The sequence below is a fragment of the Austrofundulus limnaeus genome, unplaced genomic scaffold, assembly GCF_001266775.1.
Source record: "Austrofundulus limnaeus strain Quisiro unplaced genomic scaffold, Austrofundulus_limnaeus-1.0 Scaffold0, whole genome shotgun sequence".
NCBI lineage: Eukaryota > Metazoa > Chordata > Actinopteri > Cyprinodontiformes > Rivulidae > Austrofundulus > Austrofundulus limnaeus.
The window spans coordinates 4061741-4086293 of NW_013952402.1; the positions used below are offsets into that span (position 1 = coordinate 4061741).

The 24553-nt window shown below is 37.6% G+C and overlaps 2 protein-coding genes across 2 annotated transcripts; both read left to right on the top strand.

Moving 5' to 3' along the window:
• Positions 1–600: 600 nt before the first annotated feature.
• abcc2 (ATP binding cassette subfamily C member 2) lies at positions 601–19258 on the top strand (the record flags this gene model as incomplete). Its single annotated transcript, XM_014021566.1, is given in 32 exon segments — positions 601–911; positions 1903–2073; positions 2188–2328; positions 2425–2565; positions 2737–2859; positions 2960–3015; positions 3103–3352; positions 3434–3618; positions 4451–4628; positions 5275–5529; positions 5876–5941; positions 6079–6216; positions 6314–6460; positions 6546–6630; positions 6779–6845; positions 6963–7089; positions 8183–8359; positions 9247–9414; positions 9978–10158; positions 10329–10464; positions 10608–10710; positions 10798–11017; positions 12563–12717; positions 12808–12963; positions 14798–14997; positions 15110–15236; positions 15405–15506; positions 16372–16515; positions 18000–18158; positions 18237–18403; positions 18492–18686; positions 18953–19258. Coding segments are annotated over 32 exon segments (4695 nt in total). The 3' UTR covers positions 19083–19258.
• Positions 19259–20959: 1701 nt separating this feature from the next.
• On the top strand, positions 20960–23964 carry LOC106526914 (neuropeptides capa receptor). Its single transcript, XM_014021675.1, has 6 exons — positions 20960–21615; positions 21770–21866; positions 22207–22412; positions 22772–22993; positions 23074–23260; positions 23446–23964. The coding sequence occupies exons 1-6, from the start codon at positions 21580–21582 to the stop codon at positions 23715–23717; spliced, it is 1020 nt and encodes a 339-aa protein (XP_013877129.1). The 5' UTR covers positions 20960–21579; the 3' UTR covers positions 23718–23964.
• The last annotated feature ends 589 nt before the right edge of the window (positions 23965–24553 follow it).

A 24553-nucleotide genomic window follows, 5' to 3' on the forward strand; every position in this document is an offset into this window, starting at 1 on the left:
CCAACCCCCCCATCCCCCTTCTCGCCTGTGAATCAAACACAGAAGGAGGCAAAAGGTTCCTGCAGTTGCCACACGTCTTATCCTCTATTAAATTTCTATGTCCTGCCAATTATTTATGAAAACATCCAATTTTCAACACTTGTGCAGGGTTACTATGGTTCAAATGATGCTTTTTGTTAATTTGGTTGAATTTTGATTTAGTTGAACCAAGTTTCTTCTAGAGGCAGGCAAATAAGTGGAAACACAACAGGAAAATGGAACTAACGTGGCCCCTCCCTCCGTTTCCGTTCTGTAAACACGTTCCCTTTTTTTTTGGAGATCYGTTCCCTGAACACAGGGAAAACTGCACTGTAACTCTTACGCAACTCATTCTGTCTCCTTTTAACTCCCTACCGCTCATCAACAGGCACTGTGGAACATGGATTTGCTCCAGAGTTGGATTTGCTCTTTACATTAACAAACTTCTTTGAGTTTTCCTAATTTTTTAGGGAGGACTTGCTAGGGTTCTTCACCAACAACATCATTGATTCCAAGATTAACTTTTACATCTATTGCATTAAAAGAAAGAAATCAAGGCAATAAGACGTGCCATTACTTTTCTTTTTCTTTTTTTTTTTTTTTCCTTTTTGGGCACTTTAATACATTCTCTTTACATCAAGAGGGTACAAAGTTGTATTTTTTTTTCTGCTTCAAAGACTCATGGATCAAAGTCCCTCAGAGCTACATCCTGCAATTGTATCAGCTCTGTGGGTGGACAGAGGTGAATTTAGCCGTGCTTGAGTCACTCTAGGCTGCAGTAAAGAAGAGGACACAAGGCAAGTGGTTGTCCAGTCAGCAAAGTACGACTGAAGACATCACAGTGGATCATGTGTGCTGCGGCTCTGGAGGAGTACTGCGGGTCAGTCTTTTGGGTGAGTTTAACAGACAACTAAAGGCTTTACTCTGCTCTCTCAAATACACCATTACTTTTGATGTACACACATCTGAACGTACGTTTAAAACGAGAGATGCAGAAAATTTGTTTTTATTAGATAGGTAGATTTAACGCAGTTTAAACCGGTTCAAGGAAAGTCAACACAAAAAAATTGCACTAACAAATAAATGCTACAATTCTTCAAACCCATACCTATTGCTGATGTTTGGTCTGATGATTCTATTTAAAGTTTTAATTAAAGTTGGGACATATTTAAATAGTTCAAAGCATTAGATACTTTAAAACTTAGTTTTAAAATGTAATCAATTTTCTCTCCGCTCTAAGGCTCTCAACATGTTTTAGCTCTTCTCCTTTCACTGTATATTCCTGTGAATCTATTAACACCAGAAGTTTTTTTTTTTTAGTTCAGTTTCAGTTCTAAAGACTTTAACAGCATGTTTCACAAATGAAAGCACAAAACCTCACAATCTATAAGGTTCAGCTGTGTACAATGAAAATAATCAGTCTATCTTCAACTACTTTTTAATCACTCAAATTTAAAGTCAAAAAGTACAAAACAAAAACCATTTTCTACATATTGTGTTTTTCTTAATTCTAAATATTTTCCCTCCATTTTGTCAGATAGATAGATAGATAGATAGATAGATAGATAGATAGATAGATAGATAGATAGATAGATAGATAGATAGATAGATAGATAGATAGATTAGACCTTTACTTTCATTGTAAAGAGCACAGTGAAATTACATTTCAGAACACCCATTCAGAAGAAGACAGAACATAACAAACATAGGAGAACAGGTGCCATGGGTCATGCTGCTACTGACCCTGCACAGAGCAAAGGATCATCATCACGAAGACATCATTTTTTTAGGGGTGGCCCACCCCCTTTTCGGCCCACCCTTGGCGGGTCAGTCATTAAAATGTGGTTTGATCTGTCATACAGTAAGTGTGCATATGTTCTGCAGAACGTTTCATATCTGGAAAGAGAGGACCCTGACCTCCCAGTATGTCTGGAGCAGACAGTTCTGATCTGGATCCCCCTGGGGTTCCTGTGGCTCTGTGCCCCCCGGCACCTTATGTTTCTGTGCAAAACACCACGAGTAAAACGCATGTCCGGGCTCTATCTCTGCAAACAGGTAATAAATACGGCAGGCCTAAAACACACAGACACACGTTTAAATGTTTAAATTGAGCATCAAAACTGAAGGTTTACCTCACCTGACAGTCTTGTCCGTCTTTTTTCTCCTCAGCTTGTGGTGTCCCTGTTGTTCCTGACGGCCGTTGGAGGCTTGGCCGTCACGTTAGGAGAAGATTTTGGTCCAAGCAGCGACAAATCTGTGACAAACGTTGCTGTATACTACACAAATCCAGTCCTTTTTGCTTTTACATGGGTACATTTTATTTTTGTAAATATTCAGTGGGGTGCGTAAAATGCAACATTTACTTATATTGTTTGACGTTTTTTTTGGTTTATATTTTGTTGTCAGATCCTTCTGCTGCTGTGCCAGGAAGCAGTGAGGCGACGAGAAAGAGCAGTAGACTCCACCAGCCTTTTTCTCTTCTGGCTTCTTCTTGTTCTGTGCGACATTTTTCCTTTCCAGACGCTCATCCGACAGGCGCTTAGTCAGGTATGAGCAAAATGTGCGAACGAGTTGTCAGATCTAAAGAAAAAACTCAGCAAACGTCTTCAAGAAATAAAGGAGACATATTAAACTATAAATGTCAAGCTCAGAATAATTACCGGTGATTCCATTTACTGCTGCATCACACTCATCTTTAAATATCTTTTGTATGCTCAGGGAGAAGTCAAGGATGTTCCTCGTTTCTCCCTTTTCTACATCTCCTTTACGCTGGAAGTAATTGCTCTCATTCTCTCTTCTGTGGCTGATATCTCTCCGGAGGATAAAGAGCGTGTGAAAAAGGTTTTTATTCAGTTGTGAAACTCCGAAAATTATTATGAAACACAACATTTAAAATCCTCAATGCCAATGAGTTTGTGTGACGTTTGTCTTCTGTCTGTAGAATCCAGAGGCTGGTGCCACATTTTTGAGCAGAATCACTTTCAATTGGTTTAACAGGTAAACTCAACACTGAAAAATAAAACTAAAGAAGAAACTCCCATGTGCTATGTAAAACATTGTTGTTGTTTTTTGTTTTGTTTTCAGCATGGTGTGGAAAGGCTACAAACATCCCCTGGTTCAGGAGGACTTGTGGGAAATCAGCGATAAGGACAGCACCGCTTACATAACCCAGTACTTCGAGGATCACATGAAATCTGAGCTGGGAAAAGCTCGGGTCCGATTCCAGAAGAAGTTGAAGAAGAAATTGGTTAAAAATGTAATGAAAGGAGAGGCTTCTCAAAATGGCTTCTCTGACAGTCTGAGGAAAGGTGTGAGTCAGGATGTTCTGGTCATGGTGAGAACCTTCAAATACTTTCTCTTTATTTTTAAGTGTCTCACATATGTGTTCCTAACGATTGTGTCTATTTTACTTTAGGAGGATAAAGGAACAAAAGAAGACAAAAAGAAGAAGAAGAAAAAGGAAAAAAAGGAGGAAGAGAGCTATCCAAACTCATGGCTGACTATGACCATTTACAAAACTTTCAAATGGATTTTGTTTCAGTCTGCCTGTCTGAAACTTCTGCAGGATCTTTTGGCTTTTGTCAGTCCTCAGATCCTCAAGTACGTTTTGAGTTTCTAAATAATCAAGAAAAACACAATTCGCTGTATTTTTGGTTATTTGCCTTCTTCCACACATTGCGCAAGATCTGACCTTCAAACTATAGCTAGAACTGTTGGACTCAATCCTGTTTGTTTGTTAGCAAAATATTTTACGAAACAGTGGATTTTAATGAAATTTTAAGAAAGAATTAATAATAAAAATGTCTCAAACACAGTCACTTTTACTTATACTGAGCTTAAACTTGATGTAGTAGTAGCTGTCAATCAATAATGTGTATAATGAGCACGCCATGTCAATATATTGCACAACATTGTTCGTGTTATTTTCAAGGTTTCACCAAAATGGCTTTAACTCCATCATTTCTCAACAAGAGATAATCTTAAGCTAAAAGTTGGACACACTTTAATTTTTTCTCTCTCTCTCTTTTAAACTCGTAACTAAATTAAGTTTATTATACAACGTCACGGAAATATCTAACATGAATTTTTTTTATCCTAAATTTGTAAAACTCTGATTTTTAGGATCAAAGAAATTCTACTTCAAAGCTTCAAAACTAACCTGAAATAGTCTGACCTTGCAACGGCCTAATGATAGACTAAACTATTACTCATTAGTTTAAACATTGCCTGATGACACCAAGGCTTTGGAAGAATAATGCAAACAAAGAGCCTTTTCAACAAAAGTAGGAAAGCATATAGAAAACAGACTACTCATAACTTAAAATAAATTACTAGAAATGAGAGAGTTCTGACAGAACACTAGAGGCAACAATATCTTATTTTTTTACGAGATGATCTATTACAATAGCTTTTTTTCCTACTCTTTTTCTAGATGGATGATCTCTTTCACTCAGGACAAATCCAGATAYGCCTGGGAAGGGTATATGTATTCAGTGCTGCTGCTGCTGGTGGCCCTGCTGCAGTCCCTGTTCCTACAGCAATATTTCCAGAAGTGCTTCGTTCTGGGGATGAAGGTYCGCACCGCCCTCATGGCTGCTGTGTACAAAAAGGTAACGACAGCACAACACTCATTATGTGGACCTAATTTCCACAAATGTCTCAAAGTTTTCTGCAGTTCAACTAAAACCTCAGTCTGTAATTTATTTAAACATTTATTTCAATTTAAGTTTGGCTAACTTAACTGTATTTGTAAAGTATGGAACAAATATCGCATTAAATGTACACAAAAGCATGTAGAGGCTGAAAGTAATTTTGTTTCTTGGCAGTTTAATAAAATAGAGATTTACAAARAACGTGCATTAGATTGTCGTATGATATGAAAWAAAACTGACTTGTCCTTTGTGAGTGTGCTAAATATTAGAAGACATCGCAGCCAAAAGGAGACAAACCATGTTGTGACCACATTTTCACTAAATAAATGGTCAGGTAATCAACTTGTTTTACAAGGTTACATTGGCGTTTTCATGAGGTATTCAGTACTTTATAAATGAAAAATATTTATACACAGCTGAGATTGCATTTTCCAAATGCTTCGCAAAATCTTATTACAAATTCCCCTTTATTAATGACTAGTGAATTCATTCATTTGTACCCAGAGAACATTTTTGCTCATTTGCTCATTCACATTATTAAACTCAACTCCCCACCCACTGTCCTTCTTCTCGTCTGTTTCCACCTCGCTCTATTTTTTTCCAGGCATTGGTGATGTCGAACGACAATCGTAAAGAGTCAACAGTCGGGGAAACGGTGAACCTGATGTCAGCAGAYGCCCAGCGCTTCAACGATGTGACCAACTTTATCCACCTGCTGTGGTCCTGCCCTCTACAGATTGYCATATCCATTGTTTTCCTCTGGCTGGAGCTGGGGCCTTCTGTGTTGGCAGGGCTGGCAGTAATGGTGCTGATGGTGCCAATCAATGGACTGCTAGCCAACAAGGCTAGAAAATTACAGGTAAGCAAAATGAATAAACATTTGTAAGTGATGTTGCACCAAACATGTTTACATTAGGCCTGTATATTAAAAATAAGATGCAGTTTTTTTTAAATCTACAGGTAGAAAAACATAATTTTGCTTTAGATATAAGATTTGGATATAAATTGAGCTAACAGCAATAGAACTGAAAAGCCAAAACGCTTATTGTAACTCACAATAATTAATAGAAAATAGTTAAAGTTGGAGAAAAAAAACAATAAAGTATACATCATTACTCTCTTATGTAACCATTCAAGTTGTGGCCGCTTACCAGAGCCTTGGATCCTGAAGGTTCTGTGTCCTAACTGTCCCTACATGCTTACAGGTGGAGAACATGAAGTTCAAAGACAAGAGACTGAAAATAATGAATGAAATGCTCAATGGAATCAAAGTGAGTGGCCTTTTTTATGATCCTTGGACTTAATTGAACCTTTTCTTTGTGTTGTTCATCATAAGTTATTAATGCTTTTTTTGTTGTTTCACTGTTCTTTCCCCCATCTGTGTCTATCTTCATTTTACGTCCTTTAGATTTTGAAACTTTTTGCATGGGAGCCATCCTTCCAGGCTCAAGTAGAAGGTATTAGGGGTGAAGAGCTGAAGGTTATGAAGAAGTTTGCATACTTGACATCTGTGTCAACGTTCATCTTTTCCTGCGCTCCTGCTTTGGTAAGTCATATGAACAGAATCTTCGGAGTGACTCAACAACCAATTATTTTGTGGGCTTATCGCCTTTTTGTTTTTCTCTTGTTCTTTTCGTGGGCAGGTTTCTCTGGCGACGTTTGCTGTGTTTGTTGGTGTCAGCTCGGACAACATTTTAACCGCAGAGAAAGCTTTCACATCCATTTCGCTCTTCAACATCCTCCGATTTCCTCTTGCCATGCTGCCCATGCTTATCGCTGCCATTGTTCAGGTAAACAAACAGAACAGTGAATGCTTTATGCGCACTTACCAGACCTATGATATGAAAGCACTGAACCTGTTCTTTCACACGTCAGACATCCGTGTCTAAAAAGAGACTGGAGAAGTTTCTGGGAGGAGATGAGCTTGAAAGTGACATTGTGCAACACGACCCCAGTTTCAGTAGGTTCAACCATCAGTGCTTACACCTGAGCAGTGATGGTTATTTTCAGTAACACTAGCATGCATGTCACCTACAACCTGCCTACAAGCCTTCTGCTTTGTCTGTTTTCACTTTATGTGTCCATCTGTTTGTTTGTTTTTTATATAGACACGGCTGTCAGTGTGTGCGATGGTTCCTTTGCATGGGAAAAAGATACAGATCCTTTACTGAAAAAGTATTTACAAAATTGTTTTTTTTTTTTGCATATTGCAACAAATAGTCTCAATATTAGTATTCTAATCCTACCATATTATGCAGTTTTGAGAAAATGATCTCTGTTTGTGTTTGTCAGTGTGTCGCTGGACGTTAAGCCTGGTCGGCTGGTAGCCGTAGTGGGAGCTGTGGGCTCAGGGAAGTCCTCCCTCATGTCAGCCCTCTTGGGAGAGATGCACTGCACGAAAGGCTTCATTAACATTCAGGTAATGACCCGTTTCTGTTTAATATGTGCCTAAAGCAAACTCTGTGTCTGAAGTGTTTCACGTTTTAAGTGCTTTTAATAGAAAGTTGTAACTGTATTGTGGTTTTACCTAAATTAAGAATTCAACAGTCATTTCAAGCCAGGAATTTAAAATACATTCTTGTCTTTCTGTTTGGTTATAGGAAATATTTACACATACTTTTTTTTCATTAATTCAAACAATCTTTATTCAATAATTTGTCCTGGTGAGGGGGAGTGTTCATATAAAACAGCAAAACCATTAAAACACTGTATAGCAAATAGAGGACATGTTTAATGTATTTTTCATTGACTGAGTGAACTTTATTGGACGTATTCTTTTAAAGTTTGAGTAACTATTAATATTTGCCATGAAATAATGTTTAAAAAAAGCCTTTGTGATGTGTCATACCTGTTAAGTAACTAAAAGCCAAGTAATTATTTATGTTGAAATGCTCTGGGAGATCATAAAAAAGGAAACAGAATTAAAAAAATAATAAAGCGGTCAATAAATTTGTGTAGAGGAACTACACCAATGTGTAAAATAAAATTAATTTGCACTATTTTTCCTAATCCCTTGTGAGGATTTAGAACATGACAAAAACAACAAATATGGGAGACAGAAAATCTTTTTAACACTAATAAAAAAACAAAACCAAAGGCTTTTAAATACTGTTTTTATGATCTTTTTGAGGAACACAGTAAATTGACTTTTGTTTGTCTTGGCGATGTTTACTTTCCATGACAGCAGAGAAATAAAAACATGTTTTTCTGATTAGATTTTTGAAAGCTCCTGTATTGAAATCTTGTCGACTGTGATCTCACTTCATCACAATAAAAGCTACAATTTATAAAAGTGGTGCAAAGTCCTCAAATTACGTATTTGAGAAAATAGGTATTCATATTAGAGAAATAACCAGAATTATGTTTTTCCCAGAAAAACCTATGATAAACCCTGCTTGTGCAATATGAGACCTTCACCTCACTATTTTTCTCTTGAAATGTGTTCTGAACACAAATCTTTAAAATGAGTGAAGCGGAATTGGAAATAACTGACTCTGTACTTCCTGTACCAGGGCTCCCTTGCATTTGTCCCACAACAAGCATGGATCCAAAACGCCACTCTGAGGGATAACATCTTGTTTGGTTCTCCGTATGAAGAAAAGAGGTTTCAGGAGGTAATTGAGGCCTGTGCTCTTGGCCCCGACTTGAAGCTGCTGGCTGCAGGTGAACTCACGGAGATCGGAGAAAAAGTAAGTTGATTAAAGGCTTATGGTGCGTTCACACCAAACGCGATTTCAGCATCAGGAGCCGCAGGTTTACATACAAAGTCTATGGTGGACGCGCTTCAAGCAGCGTCGGGAAGTGCTGCGACACCTCAAGCGCGATTAGAGCAGCGCGATTTGAACGATCTGAGCGTTCGACGAGCTGAGGCGCAAATCGCTGAAGTTAGAAAATCTGAACTTTTGCAGCTCGACGCGCCGCGTCAACCAATCAGAGAGACTCCACTGTGTGACGTAGCGACATATTTCCCGACGGGACAGTTTACTGAATGATGTCCACTAACCTGAAACAGATGGAGAGGAGCTCTTTAGCTGAAATCGAGTGCCTGCAGTCGGTGTCCTGACAGGAGATATCCGCACCAATGCGTGGCAGCGACTCATCAGACTGGACTCGGGACAAAAATAGTCCTGAAAGCGAGCTGTGAGCCTCTACCGCAGCTCCTGGGTGATGAAACTCAGAATGTCTCTGAATTATCTGGTGAATTAATTATCTGATGAACGTGACATGCTCTTGCTCTCTGTAAATAAAGCAAAGCCACTTCCTCGTCCGACATTAAACAGAGCCCGACAGAGGAGGGAGGGGCGGGGAGGCTGTTGCCGTGCGAGCGCTTCAAGAGCTGTCCTGCGTCTGACCTCAAAGTGCACAAGCGTCCAACTTGAAGCGTTGGATGCAATTTTGAAGCTGAAATCGCGGTCGGTGTGAACGCAGCATTAGAGTTTCATGTGAATAAAAACATGGAGTTTTTAAAGCTATATTTAGATGTTGTATATGATGAGAAAGCTCATTGTGACATGAAAACAGCTTTATGTTAGTTAATAAACCTCATATTCTTGTGTGCTCTCCTGTTTGTTTTCAGGGTATCAACCTCTCAGGGGGTCAGAAACAACGTGTGAGCTTGGCCAGAGCAGCTTACAGCCWGGCTGACATTTATCTCTTAGATGACCCCCTGTCTGCTGTGGACTCTCATGTTGGAAAGCACATATTTGATAAAGTTATTGGCCCCAATGGAATTCTCAAAGACAAGGTTTGTACATTTTTATGTTGAATAAAACATCAGCTGCCTGTTTCTTTTAATGGATTAGACCTTATTGTAACATCTACATTTTCCAAGAAATTAATGCGCTATAAAAYGCCACCTAAACGGGGTTAAGTTTGTGGACAAATTCATGAGTAAAATGATGTTTCTAGCTCTGAACAACTTTTTCAGAATTTGAGTCTAAAGAATTCAGGCATTGTCTTCTTGAAATATATCTGTGTATAGAAAACTTTTGATGATCTGCTTATTTGCGTTGTCATTTAATTTGGTCTTTGTTTTTTACAAATAATGATACTTAACAAAAGCCTGAAAAACAGCTTAAACTGATGAATACATCACTTTGCTTTGCTAGAAGGGCTCATAAACCTGGACTCCAAARAGCACATGATCTCGTTCAAGCTTGTGCTCTGTTTTTAAAATGACCCCCGTTTAAAGCCTTTTTTTGTGAAAAAGCAATGAGTTTTTAAATTCACTGAACAAAAACTCTCAGATGAAAAGAAACAATGATTTGTGTTGTGTGAACTAAAGCTGGGTGTTTTTTATCTGCACAGACTCGAATCCTGGTGACTCATGGAGTAAGTTTTCTGCCTAAAGTGGATGAAGTGGTGGTCTTGGTAGACGGAAAAGTTTCTGAGGTCGGATCTTACAAAAGCCTTCGTGCCAGCAGAGGGGCATTTTCAGAATTTTTGGACACATATGCTAAAGAACGGCATCAGAGCACTTCGGAGGAAGGTACAAAATCATCCTTCTTGCTCCATTATGTTTATAATTGGACAAATAGCTGTGTTTTCATGATTCAACTAAAATCATTGCTGCTTTTGAGTTTATAAGAGATTTAATTGTGTCCTGTGGGTAATATTTCTGTTTTTTTTTTTTGTTTGTTTTTTTCAATATGCTTTCAGCTGGTATCCAGGTTAAAGAAGACRTGGAACTCATGATTGATGAAGAGGACGCTCAAGCAGACCTTCCTCCGGAAGATGCTGTTTCCTTTACATTAAGGAGAGAGAACAGCATCCGCCGCAGCCAGAGAGGCGGCAGGTTCGATCCCACTCTGATGGAAACCAAAAAAAGAACATAAAAAAACATTTTTAATGGCGAATGCTTCATTATGCATTTAACACACAAACATTTTATTCATTAATCCTTGCTTTTGAATCTAATCTTGTCTGTTCTTTTTCCAGTGTTCGATTAAGAAACAAGAGCACATTAAAGGTTTCTGAAAGTGACGGGGAAACAAAGAAAGGTCAGAGGCTGATTGAAAAAGAAGCTATGGAAACAGGAAAGGTAGATCTAACACCGTATAAATATAAGCTTGTTTTTGCTGGAGAATCAAAACTCGTCTCTTAAACATGTTCTTTCTTTAACAACCAGGTGAAATTCTCAGTGTACCTCCAGTACCTGCGAGCCATGGGCTGGGGATACAGTGTTTGGGTCTTCGTGATTTACTTCGTCCAGAACATTGCTTTCATCGGTCAGAACTTGTGGCTGAGTGATTGGACCAACGATGCMGTAGATTATTACAACAAGACGTACCCGTCCTCGTTGAGGGACGCCAGGGTGGGAGTGTTTGGCGCTCTCGGAGTGGCTCAGGGTAACAATTTTTGGATTGTTTTTCAGCTTTATGCAATTTAGTTCGATTAAATGAAACATTCTTTTTTTGTCATTTTATTTTTATTTAAAAAATATATGGAAATAACTTACATCTGACTTTTATTTTATTAATYCCAGGAACATAGACCTGCTCTGTTGTTTTTGTTCATGTTGTTTAGRGATTGTATTCATGTCATGTGTATGATCCTAATGAGGAAAACTCTACTGTTGTCTAACAACTTAAATGAGTTGTACATAGATTTCCTGTTTGAATTTAGCAAAGCAAATATGTATGTTTCATAAAATACCATACCCAGTGTTACCTAACATAGTTGCAACAACAAAGAAATAAGTGCATCCTCTTAAACCCAAACAAGGTGACTAAGGAATACAATTAGATAAAAATGCTTTTTAAACTGTAAGAAACATGTTTTTATTTTGGCAAAAAAAAAAAAGAAACATGTTTTTAATGCAAGGGGGAGACACAAACCAGGAGAAAAATTCAGATTTAGACTTGAACATTTATTTGCAAAAATTAAAGTCAAACAAATACCTTCAACTGGACCAAAATACTAACCTTTATTCAGTCTCAGGAGATTTTAATCAAGAATCAAAACAAACCAACACATTTTATCCATTTTCTTCCAAGTCTAGCCACTCCTCCACATGTTGGGAGGATCCTCCCCTACTGACTGACTTGACCCCTTTTTCAACTTTCTGAGGTTTTTAAGATAAACTAGTTAAATGCTGATGTATTGTTTGGTGATAAGGCACGTGTTAAGTAAGTCATTTAAAAGTACATTCTGTTTTACAGTGTCCTGTGACAGAGGTCATTCAAAAAGTAGTGCACATGAGTTAATCGCAGTGTAACCATGGGATAATCAAAAATAGCTTAGATCTCTAAAATAAATAAATAAATAAATAAAAACAAGAATGTGTAGTGCATTAAAAAAATCTGTATTTTCCTTCAATACCAAAGAAAGCAAAGTCCCTCTCCAGGCTTTTCGATATTTGACAACTCAAGCACTACTCTCAATTTTCTGGTGAAGGTGTATGCGCTTAATCTTTTATCTTTTAGTTGAAATTACTTATGATTGCTTTGATAAGTGTGCATCTATTGAATCAGATGTAATTTGCTCTGAAATTGTGTTTGAATGATTCTGAAGTTGAAATTTCTGCAAGTTTATACAAAGACTGTTTAATATCCATTAGTTATGGTTTGAGGGATTTTCAGGCAGTTTATGCACTAAACGGGTGCCTGTGATAAACAACATATTTTTTAATTAAGAGAAAATACCAATTAAAATCAAAAAGAAACAAAATCAAAAGATTTTGCTTTTAAGCAGATTAGCTTTGGTCTAATACCTGCAGATTGGAGTCAGCTGCACAGTGAAAAAAAGGAACTTTAAGTCAAACAACAACTGGTTTAACATCTCCAGTCATCTGACAACAGAAAGAATAGTGACCTGTGTGCTACTTTAACAAACCAAATCACGGGGATGGTTTTAATATAATTTGCCTTTGTATTACCTTGCTTTTATTTTAGGTCTCTTTGTGTTCCTCGGCACGCTGCTCTTAGCCAACGCTTCAGTTAATGCGTCTCGAATCCTGCATTCACAACTGCTCAACAACATCCTGCGAGTGCCCATGCTCTTCTTTGACACCACACCTATTGGAAGAGTGGTCAACCGCTTTGCGAAGGTGTTTTTTTTTTTGAACAAAATTCTATATTGCAGAAAAGTACTRCAATATGTTATGCATTTCCATAACTTCTCTTCTCTGTTCCTGAAGGACATATTTACCATAGATGAAGCCATTCCTCAGTCCTTCCGCTCCTGGTTGTTGTGTCTGCTGGGCGTATTGGGGACACTTTTTGTCATCTGTCTGGCCACGCCTTTCTTCACCATAATCATCATTCCGCTGGCTGCGATCTACTTCTTTGTGCAGGTGAGCTAACCTGGATAGGAGAGTGAAACAATGTGAAACATTGGACAGGAAGGGGACAATATGTAAAAACAGGGATGTTTTTGAAAACCATGAAATTCTGTGTAAAATGGAAAATAAAAATGTAGCTGCCTGCAGATTACTTGGACAAAAACATTTTGTTGAAAAGTTAAAGTTTTTTATTTTAGTAAGAGTTTTTGAAACATGTAGGCCAGTTTTGACTTGGAACCCAACAGATATTTTCAATGATTCATGAGTTCTTTTGCTAACAGTACAGATAAATGAACACATATCGTACACACACACAGCAAAAACATCACTGCTGTATCTTCGGCAACGGACAGTAATCTTTAATTTTTGAAAAGCACAGGCCAGCTTAAATTGCATCGTAAGAAGTGTAACAAAAGCTGGGGTATGTSTGTSTTATTGCTGCACTACATCATCATCATTTACTACTGTAGACAAGATCAAATAAATTGTTGTCGATTTTAAAAACAAWCAAAAACAACCTGCATCATTTTTGTCTGGATCRGACWCAGTGTCAGAGCAAACACACAGTTCTTGTTTCTTTTGACCAAAATCACCTGTTGTGTAAGAGCAGAACAGGTTCTGCCACCAAACACAAATAAATCAAGGCCTCTAGATGTGAGCAGAAACAACCTCTACTCTTCCTGTCACCATCTCATCCACTCCTGTCGCTGAGAAGTAGACAATGATTTTTCACGCACCTAACAGAGAAATAAACTTCGATCCAAGCTGTTACCTTACCCTTTATCTGGTCCTTAACCTCGGCCCCTGCATGTCATTTTGGGTAAGAGTCAAAAGTTACCCTGTCCTCTCTGGATTGGGGAATAGGTGTTTGTGCTTTCAGATTTTAAACCACAAGGACATTTYCCCCCTTCAGCTCAGTTCATCATAAATCATTCAGACCTCGTGTGCATCTTAGAAAACAGTTTTAAAAGCTTAGCCTTGTTTTATAACKGCCTCATCGAGTCCTGAAGGTGTTCTAAAAACCTTGGTAGTTTAACTTTATAGAAAAAAAACTTTTTTATTATCTTCATAGAAAACAAACACATATAATAATAATAATAATAAAGAACATTAAATTTGTTTCTTTTTAAAAACATTTCTTTCTGTTTTAGCTTCACTGAAACTTAAAAACAAATATTTGTGACCCATCATGTCGAAATGAGGATTAAGTCAAATTTGGTCGAAATGACCTAATTACATTTTCAGATTCCTGGCTTTAAAAGCTACATTTTGATACCTGGATCATTCTGATATCTTAAATAAATCCATATATATGGTTTAATTTGTCTTGTTGGTTACGGTAATACATAAATATTTGGTCTGAATCCTATTTTTATGTAATTTTAWTGAGGAATTTTGGATGTCCTAATAAAGAGGAAACCTCAAATTATATTTGAATATTGAGATTTCCCTGCTGAAAAGAAACAAAACTTTGCTAGCTCACATGGAAAATCTCAAAGTTTTAAGGAATTTTTCCTCAAAATCAGTTTTTTTGTTGCTACTCCTCAAAAAAGTGCTTCAAAATTTTTGTTTTATGATTTATATTTCAGACAGTTCATTCAAATGATATAATGCATTTATTCATTGTTTTAACAAAATGCAATTTTTGCACGTTTTAATCAAAACACTATATTTGCCTACTTCACCATTTACTACTTTTAGACTTAATCCTCGTTTCAATGTGATGGGCCACATTTATAATAACCCTTCACCAGCCAAGTTGGATCAAAGGCAGTTTGTTTGTTCCAGTTTAAAGGGATTTCAAAGCAACTTTGTTCCTTTTCTTCTTCTTTCTTTCTACATCCAGCGATTCTACGTCGCCACCTCACGACAGCTGCGCCGTCTGGACTCCGTGTCTCGTTCTCCGATCTACTCTCACTTTGGTGAGACGGTGTCTGGTTTATCTGTGATCAGAGCTTACAAGCACCAAGAAAGGTTTCTTAAACACAACTACATAACGATCGACGAAAACCTCAAAAGTGTCTATCCGTGGATTGTGTCCAACAGGTGGGTTTATGTCCCTCTGATATTATATTCTAACATGTTTTCCAGATTAACGAGAACATATTGGTAACTCATATGTTTGTGTATTTCTGTGCGCTGTTTGTTTGCTCAACAGATGGTTGGCTATCCGTTTGGAGTTTCTGGGAAATCTTGTGGTATTTTTTGCAGCTCTGTTTGCTGTCATTTCCAGGCACTCCATCGACAGCGGCTTAGTTGGTCTATCAATATCATATGCTCTTAATGTAAGTCATCTACTTGCTCTGTCATCAAATCAAACACAAATGAAGGGCATCAAAAATGTATTTAACAATAAATAAATAAATAAAAACTCATGTTTATTTTTTGCATTAATACATTGATAAGGCATTTGCTAAACACTTAAAAGCTCCTTTTCTGTCATGGCTTTCCAGGTAACTCAGACCCTAAACTGGCTGGTGAGGATGACCTCAGAGCTGGAGACCAACATCGTGGCCGTGGAGCGAGTGAATGAATACTCTGTGATTGAAAATGAGGTATGTTGCTAWTAATACGGCTGCACTCTGTTTTTACATCAGCAGTACATACAACCCCAAACCCGTTGAGAACAAAATAATATATTGGCTTTTGAGATGTGCAAATCATTTCCTTCTGTTTTTGTTTATATTTTACGTTATGCTCCAACCTTTACTGAACTTTGGGCGACACATACTGTATGCTATACAGAATATTAGGGCCACACTACAAAATTTTATTTTATTTTTTATTACGAGAAGAAAGTCATAATATTACGGGGAAAAATTAATAAAATTAGCCTACATGATGTTTCTTTTTTCTTTTTCTGGGTCGGCTCGGACCTGCAGTGTACAGCCTCCAATGTATGTCACTGTGTTTATGAAGTAGCTTAATCCATGATTACTTTTGGGTCACTGTTAGTTTAATGTACTTCCATCCACATTATGTAATGACTAAATTCATCAATGCAAACATTAGTTGCAAAATCATACAGCTTGAGTTTACCATATAATGTGATATAAAATATAATATGATGCTGATGAGTTGATTAGGTATTTCTTTATTTGTAAAACTGACTATTTAATTCTTCTAATTTCTTAGTAATTATGAGATTAAAGTCATAATATTATGAGAACTCCAGTCATATGCAGATGTGAATGCTGCAAAAGAAGTGTTTGAGTTTTTGCACAAAAATGTGTGAGCATTTTTACAGCCGCCTGAGGTGGTACCACATTCACTTTGTTACTTTACGAAACATTCCTGTCACTTTTAGTTCCCAATTAATCATCACAGGAAGTAGATTCTGGCACTTCATTCAGGCAGAGACACAAGTGCTGAATTTGAAAGCAGCATCATTAAACCTCTTATCCAATCTTTCTTCAACAGGCTGAGTGGGTGGCTGAACGCCGGCCTCCAGAAAATTGGCCGGAGGCAGGAAGGCTACAGTTTATAGACTACAAGGTCCGTTACAGACCCGAACTGGACCTGGTTCTGAAAGGAATCACTTGCGACATCAGCAGCACTGAAAAGGTTTGTGTGTGCATGCTTTTGTCTGGAAAAAATTCTGTGTGGAAAGCATACACAGTGTGAATGGTTGTTTATCTCGTTTTTTGCTGTGTGGCCCTGGGATGGATTTGCGACCTGTCTGTCTCTCACACAATGACTGCTGGAAATAAGCACCAGCTCCCTCTGGGACCCTGAAAGGAAAATGTATGGATTGGTAGATGATTAAAAAAATAAGGACAGCTGGCATCATATCTTCCTAATGATTATGAACCTAACTACATATAAAAAAATACAGTACATATAAAGCTTTTATACTTTCCTTTAAATCCTGCAGTGAATTGTTTATTTTCCTTTTACTCAAATCCAGCCTCAGTTGATTGTTTCTGCAGCTGAACTGAACACACTTTATTTATTTCTCCCTAGATTTCCTGCTTATGAATCTCAAGTTGCTTTTGACAGATTGGGTTTAATGTTATCCATTCACCCAAACTGCAGTGCACAAAAACAAATAAAAACCGGTAACACTTTCTTTTACGATACCCTTATTACCATGTAATTACAAGGTAACAAAGAATGTAATTAAATGTAATTACTACCGTATTACCATGTAATTACGTGGTAATTATGGTACAATTTTACAATATAATTAATTGTCTGCAGTAATGTAGCACTTACCTGGTAATGTATTACAATTCACTATCTAACACCTAAATAAGTAGTAGGTAATTTGGACAAAAGGAAAAAAAATTGTATGTGATGCGAGTATGAGTCACCTGTGAACCATAGCCATGTGATGTGAGTATCAGTCACCTGGAGGCAGGACTTAAAAGCCTGAATTTTGCCTAAAACTCTCAGACTGAAGAAGTCTCTTGGAAGAGAGACGAAACGTTTCATTAAAGAAGAACCCGTCCAGAGGACCTATACAATTTTTTTTCCTTTAGATTTTTTACCTGGATTACTGAGATGCATCAGGACGTAATTTGGACAGTTTTAAAGTTGTATTTTATTACAATTAACCACTAACCCCAAAATTTAGTTGTATTCTTTTGGTTTATAAATATAGTGTTAGTTACTATTGAATAGTAATTTGATTGTAGTTACCCAATAAAGGTAGTTTTACTAACAGTAGTTTTTCGTTTGTACCGTAATTACTAMGTAATTACATGGTAATAAGGTAGTAATTACATTAATTACAAATTATTACCTCGTAATTACATGGTAATAAGAGTACCGTAAAAGAAAGCGTTACCTAAAAACCCACAGAGATGCAAGGATATTATCTATTGGAAGTGTTGAAAATAGAGCCGAGATGATTATAACCCTTGTGCAATTGCATTAGGTGAAWAAGCTTTCAAAACCTAAAAGTGATAAATTGGTATAAAGGCTTCAAATGATTGTATTTCTCAATGTATTTGGGAGCTGTGTACATTCACAAACTGATGRTTTATGAAAGCTTTTATTCAACCTTTATGTTTCACATTATCTGTGTTTTCTCTCGCTGCTTTCAGATTGGTATAGTGGGTCGCACAGGAGCTGGCAAATCGAGCCTGACCAACTGTTTGTTTCGAATCATTGAAGCAGCTGAAGGACGTATACTCATCGACGGTATAGACATCGCCTCAATTGGGCTGCATGATCTGAGAAACAGGATCACGATCATACCTCAGGTACACACGAACGACAAACAGAACTACAAGTTCTCACTTTCACGTGATTCCTAACATATCCAACGCTCATGAGTGCAGGATCCAGTTTTGTTCTCCGGGACGCTGAGGATGAACCTGGACCCKTTTGACAAATTCAGTGATGAGGAGATTTGGAAAGTGCTCGAGCTCTCACATCTGAAGACCTACGTGGCAGGGCTGGAGGAAGGTTTACAACATGAAGTTGCAGAGGGGGGAGAGAACCTCAGGTGGGGCAGATTAAGCAGTCCAATCGAGTGTCCTCGTGTTTGTTTTCATTTCAACGGGGTTTTAACAAAAGTCACTGTTGTCCCACAGCGTYGGGCAGAGGCAGCTGCTGTGTCTGGCTCGAGCGCTGCTGAGAAAATCACGCATCCTGATCCTGGACGAGGCCACRGCAGCTGTAGACCTGGAGACGGACGACTTGATTCARAATACGATCCGTGAAGAGTTCTCTCACTGCACCGTCCTCACCATCGCCCACCGCTTGCACAGTATCATGGACAGCACCAGGTGAGTCAGTGGTTCTCAATCCTATTTTTTTTCCTCATTATATTCCCTTTCAGTCTTGTGCAATTGAATGAAATAAGCTCAACTTTGTCRCGTTGCATCATGATGCTGTCACTGGAAGACAGTTATAAACCTAAATCCAACTTACTCTTGTGTTGTAACATTTACATGTTTTCTACAAGGATGTGAAAATGACCAGAAAGAGGCTATGAAARAATATAAAAGCTGCTCAGTAAGTTAATACACCAACCGATGTTTGTCCTCTACAGGGTGATGGTTCTGGATGCTGGTAAAATTGTGGAGTTTGATTCTCCAAGCAATCTGCAGGAAAAGGAAGGCATTTTTTACTCCATGGCAAAGGATGCTGGGATAACACAAGAAACAGCGACATCGCTCTGATTAAGAGCTTTTGTATTTTTTGATGGGATGATTTGATACCTGTATTTTTTTTGTCATTTAGAAAGTTTAATAAACATTGCAATATGTACTGTATTTATAGGAAGCATCRTAAAGAAATTATTCTGTACATGTATATAATTTTTGTATGTGAACAATAAATGTTCTTTCTGAAATAAGACAGGATTGGAAAGTTTTTATTTTTTAATCTGTTTGYATAAATATGAATATATTTCACTTCCCATCCCTTTATCTGTCCCAAACAATATTATTATCCTCAGTCAAAGGACTCTCCTTTGATGAAACTCAATACTTTTTGGATGCACAACTACAGTTGAGTCCTTTTTTGTGCTTACACAATTTAAGAAGGYATCCACAGCTAATCCACTTTAGCAAACACGCAAAGAAAAAAATGCTGACTCACCCGTTTTTAAAGATACTGAGTCAGAAAATTGGTGTGTTAGCAATGAGAGTCATCCACAACACATACGCTAACAGGCCATTAAGATTCCTTGTCTTATTTATCAATTCGATCTCCATTGAAATACTCAAAGAAAAATTTGGTAAGCTTAAATGCAGTGTATATATAAAAAAGAATGATGCATGTAGTTTGGATTACACCAAAAATACCTATAAATTTCCCACCTCCTCTGTATGCATTTGTTCTGCCTCTAAAAGCCCCTCCATGCAACAGATGATGCTGATGCACAGGCACAGCTTAGTTACCATGGTAACTGAGACAGCAGCACTGATTGACAACAGGTGGAGATTCTTTCTTACTGAATGTTATTACATGCACACTGCGGATATTTGTGAACGGTGTAAAGGGGCATAGAAACTTGACCTTTTGAAAGATTGTGTCATGGGTATTGTGACATAATGAAGGCCTTTACTAATATAGAAGTTGGTTCTATTGAAGTTTCCCAGTTCAGTTGCAATTAACCAATAAATAACTCGTGCTTATTTTTTGGATTGAAGCATTTGTTAAATTAGACACACACATATAAATACCAACTGTATATAAACGAATGTCCTAATTTATTCAGATAAAAGGCAGAAGCAAAAATCAGAGCAACATTTGCACAGTTTCTCTCATCTCACAAGCTTAACTCCTTTAGAGTGGTCACARTCATCTCAGTGGTCTTTCTCACTTTTCTCCTTGCACGATCAATCAGTTTAATGAYGACCAGTTATTTGTGTATATGTCCCATAGTCCATCCATTTCTTGATGATGGTCTTTACAGAACTTAGGGCCTTGAAATTCTTTTTGTATCCATCCCGACTTCCTGAAGGAATGAATAATTTTATAAGTGCAACACACATACACATAATTACCTGCTGCACTGATTTACACAAGATATTACCAGCCACTGTTATGACTAACAGTGTGTCTGTGKGAGAGGGGAGGGAGGTGACTAGAATCAGAGAGGGCGTAAGAGACCACTGATTTATGGAGAGAGAAAACCAAAGCTCGATTTTTTTAATTTATTTTTATTTTTTGCTTGTGAGAATAACTGCTGGTATTCATCCTGCGTCTTCTCCAAAACAGGTGAGTTCATTCATTATGCCTTAAATACATTCAAATAGGCTATGTTTGCTGTGTAATTATAAGAAAAAAAACATTAATTTTTGATTTTTTTCTGTAATTTCAGTTCAAGTTCAGCATAGATACACAGATGCATATAATTGCAGCTGCACACCCTATATGTCTTCTCTTCTGTTAACAGTCCTAATATTAATTTTTAGAATTTAGATATTAATACATTCAATAGCTTGTGTAAAAAAATGACCTGATTAGGTCTGAATTTGCAAAAACTTTGAGCAAAGGTTTTAATTTAAAATGATTTATTTTCATAAACATTTCAGACAGATTCCTGATTTCAATTTTTCCATTTTCTATTTTGTGGTCAAAATTGAAAGATCATAAATTAGGATGGACTTATTAAATTTGAATAATTTTTGATTGTAAATCAACACAGTGTTGACCATGTGCTCCATTTGAAATGTATGAAAACAGATCCCACTTTTGTTTCTTTTTCATAAACAAACCAGTTTATTTTCTACATGAGTAAATAAATCAGCAGATGGTCTTCCTTGTCTTCCCGTTTGCATTTTATTATTAGCAGAGCCACTACATTTGCAAATTAATTCATGCAAAGCCTCTAAAAGAATAGATTATAGTGCATTTGTTTAAAATCTACATAATAACAAGCAATTATTTTTGATTAGGGGATTACTTGCCAATGGCCTGCATGTTTATTATTATCTATTTGCAGTAGAGCGCATCAGTACAGAAAACATAATTTTGTTATTCCAAATCAGTAGTGGAGGTATTGTTCATTATATTTTTCATGACATTGCAGCTGCCACCTATAGGAGTCTCACTACGAACAACTCAGAGCAGATCCCGTTCCTCTTCAGTTGCAAAGTCAGCCCAAGTGAGACACCAAAGCTTGACATTGGTGTTACAAAAAGTGAGCCACTGACAGTCGCCGTCTCAATGACCATCTTCTACAGCATCGTCTTCTTGTTTGGAGTACGTACACTCATGTTTCTCGAGACATGCCATTGTCTAGCAGTTCAGGGAATGTGATCAAAAAAAAAAGTAAAGCACGACCTGAGCTACAAAAGTCTAATGATGTGCAGACTGTGCACTGTGAATCATCAGTTCTCACCTAAATCCTTCACAGGTCTTATTCAACGGTGTGAGCATACTGACTCTCCTTATGGATGCTCACATGAGAGTCAGTGCCATTCGCTTCTACCTGCTCAGCCTCGTTACATCAGGTACACCATTACTCGCCTCTGCAGAATGTTAGCAGTGACATAATTCACAGTCGAAGTGAGATTTTCTTCCCAGTATGTGCCTGCATTACATTCTATTACAATGAGCAGTGATTGGAAGATTGACATTTACCATTAGGAAGAGAGAGACTGGAGATCACATTAAATTGCACATGAAATGCCACTTTTTTGTATGATATTTTTTGTGAATGTCATCTTTTCTGGAATTTGTCATCTAGGCTTTATTTTGGACTGTGTCAGAATTTCATTTGATCAAGCCTTGTCTATGACAGCTTTTCTGTTTTCTTTTTTACTTCCATATCCTGTATCTTTTTATCATTAGACATTCTGCAGCTGTTGACCATTCCAGTGACTGTGTATCGGTATTACTGGGAGAGCTATCCATGGCGCCTTGGCCAGGCGGTGTGCAAGGTGTACTTCATGGTCCGCCAAATGTACTGCGCAACTACAAGCTGGGTTATCGTGACCTTCACCAACGAACGCTACGCCGCAATCTGCCACACCATGTGGTCTCTCTCCAGTCTAAAGGTTGAGTGCTTACACACGAGAACTACGCTATTTGCTCATGACAGGTCTTCGAGGTCACTTTTCCGTTTTTGCCTTGCTGTGTTTTCTGTTTTCGTTTGATGTGACATTTTGGRGGCAGTTCTTTGCCAAATTACAGATTGCATCCACACACTGAAGAGCTCCCACGCAAGATTCTTGTTTTTTGCTGTTGTGTCATTTCCTTTTTCGGACAAACTCCTGTGCACAGAATTGCTGAGTTTGTGTACTTTTGTTCTGAACAGATATGTTTGCAACAACACATTAATTAGTTGTCYAAAGAAGAGTTTGGCGCAGAGATTCTTAACGCAAATTTCTTTTTCTCTCACTTTTCTTTTCAAAAGAAGTCTCGACTGCCGTGCCTTCTTTCTGTATGGATCATTTCTCTGGTCTCGGCGGTGCCATTTGCTCTGGTCAATGACCAGACCAGTGCCTGCATTCTGGACTACACAGCAACAACACATGAAGATGCCTTTAAGGTATCCACCGTGTGTGAAATGATAGAACCTGCTCCTTCACACATCTATAAAGGAGCCTTGCTTCTGAGGGCAGGGTTCTTTTTTCTGGTAAGATCAGACCTATTCGACAGATTGCATTTGCGGATCCGCAACAAACGTGGACACTTAAAATTCCTGTCCATCTTCAGGTCCCACTGGTGTCCATCTTTACCCTCTATGTGCTCATCGTGCTCCACCTAAAGAGGAATGGTCGTCAGAGGAGAAACATGGGTCTTTTGAGCCCAAGGGACCGAGATCTACAGGGAAGACAAGACATCCAGTGCCATCAAAATGGAAAGTTACTTTTAAATGAGAAACGAGCTCTGAAACTTATGGGTAAGTTATTGGAAGAATATATTTTGTTGTTTCATTAAAATAGTCAATCCAAGTGATTATTCCAAATGGTGAGATTTGGCTGAAAGTCTCTGAAAAGTCGGTTATGGTCTAAAGCTGAAGACAACTGTGCAGACATCTGCAAAGACCTTTTTAATGTCAACTTTTTATTTTTATTGTTGTTTCAGGCGCAGTCGTGGTGGCCTTTTTTCTGTTCAGTTTTCCAGATATTGCCTCCTCACTGATGCAGGTGTACGTGGTTGTGTGGTCCGACATGGTCCTTTCTGTCCACACTGTTCTGAAATCGTATTTGTCACTTCCACTGTGGTACATCAACGGAGCCCTGGACCCGCTGCTGTTCTGTATCTCTTCCCACATGTTTTGCAGGGCATGCTGGAGAACTTTGGGCAGACTCAGAMCTTGCTTTTCCTTAAAGGGCCTGTCGTGGCTGAGGACTTGAAGTTCTTGTGAGGATCCAGGTATAATGGTCAGAAAAAAAAAAAACTGGTGACCAGAAAATAAAAATAAAWAATAAAAAAAGAAGACTTCCGAAGAAAAGAGAAACACTGTCAGAAATCAGTGCAGGGTTAGATTGGGAAGGTTATGAATGTCTTTTTGAACATGAGCCTCAGCAAAAAACAATAAACAAAAAAGCACTCTTGCTTTATTTTAGTCTTGTTCTTTTCTGACTTGATGAAAAAAAAAGAAAGAAAAAAAGCAGATTCAATTTTTGCAAATGCTACAAAAATGTATATTTTGCTCCAAAATGTGCATTTTATCTGTAAGGTACTGTAATGTGCTGATGTTTCTCAGCTGTCTTTGTAGAGAAAAATAATTTTGTCTGTAAAAAATACTTTTGTTGTGACTTAAAAAACTTCTCAGAGATTTTTATTCAGGTTTATTGTTCCTCAAACTGTTATATGGACATATTTTTTAGTCTAGTCAAATAAAAGTGCAAAATGTTTAAAATAAAAAAAAAATCATTTGGCTCATGCGTTGCTGTGATGTGTACATGTATTCTTTTTTTAACCGTATTCTTGTTCATTGCTTTCTTATTTACTGACAATAGTCTCCACTGACCATTTTTCTTTTGTTTGTCCCATCCATTGTTCACGTCCCTTTTTTATTATATACAGTGGTTTGCAAAAGTATTCATACCCCTTGAACTTTTCCATATTTTGTCACATTACAACCACAAACATAAATATATTTCACTGGAATTTAATGAGGGTCCACCTGTGTGTAATCTAATCTCAGTACAAATACAGCTGCTCCGTGACGGCCTCAGATGTTGGT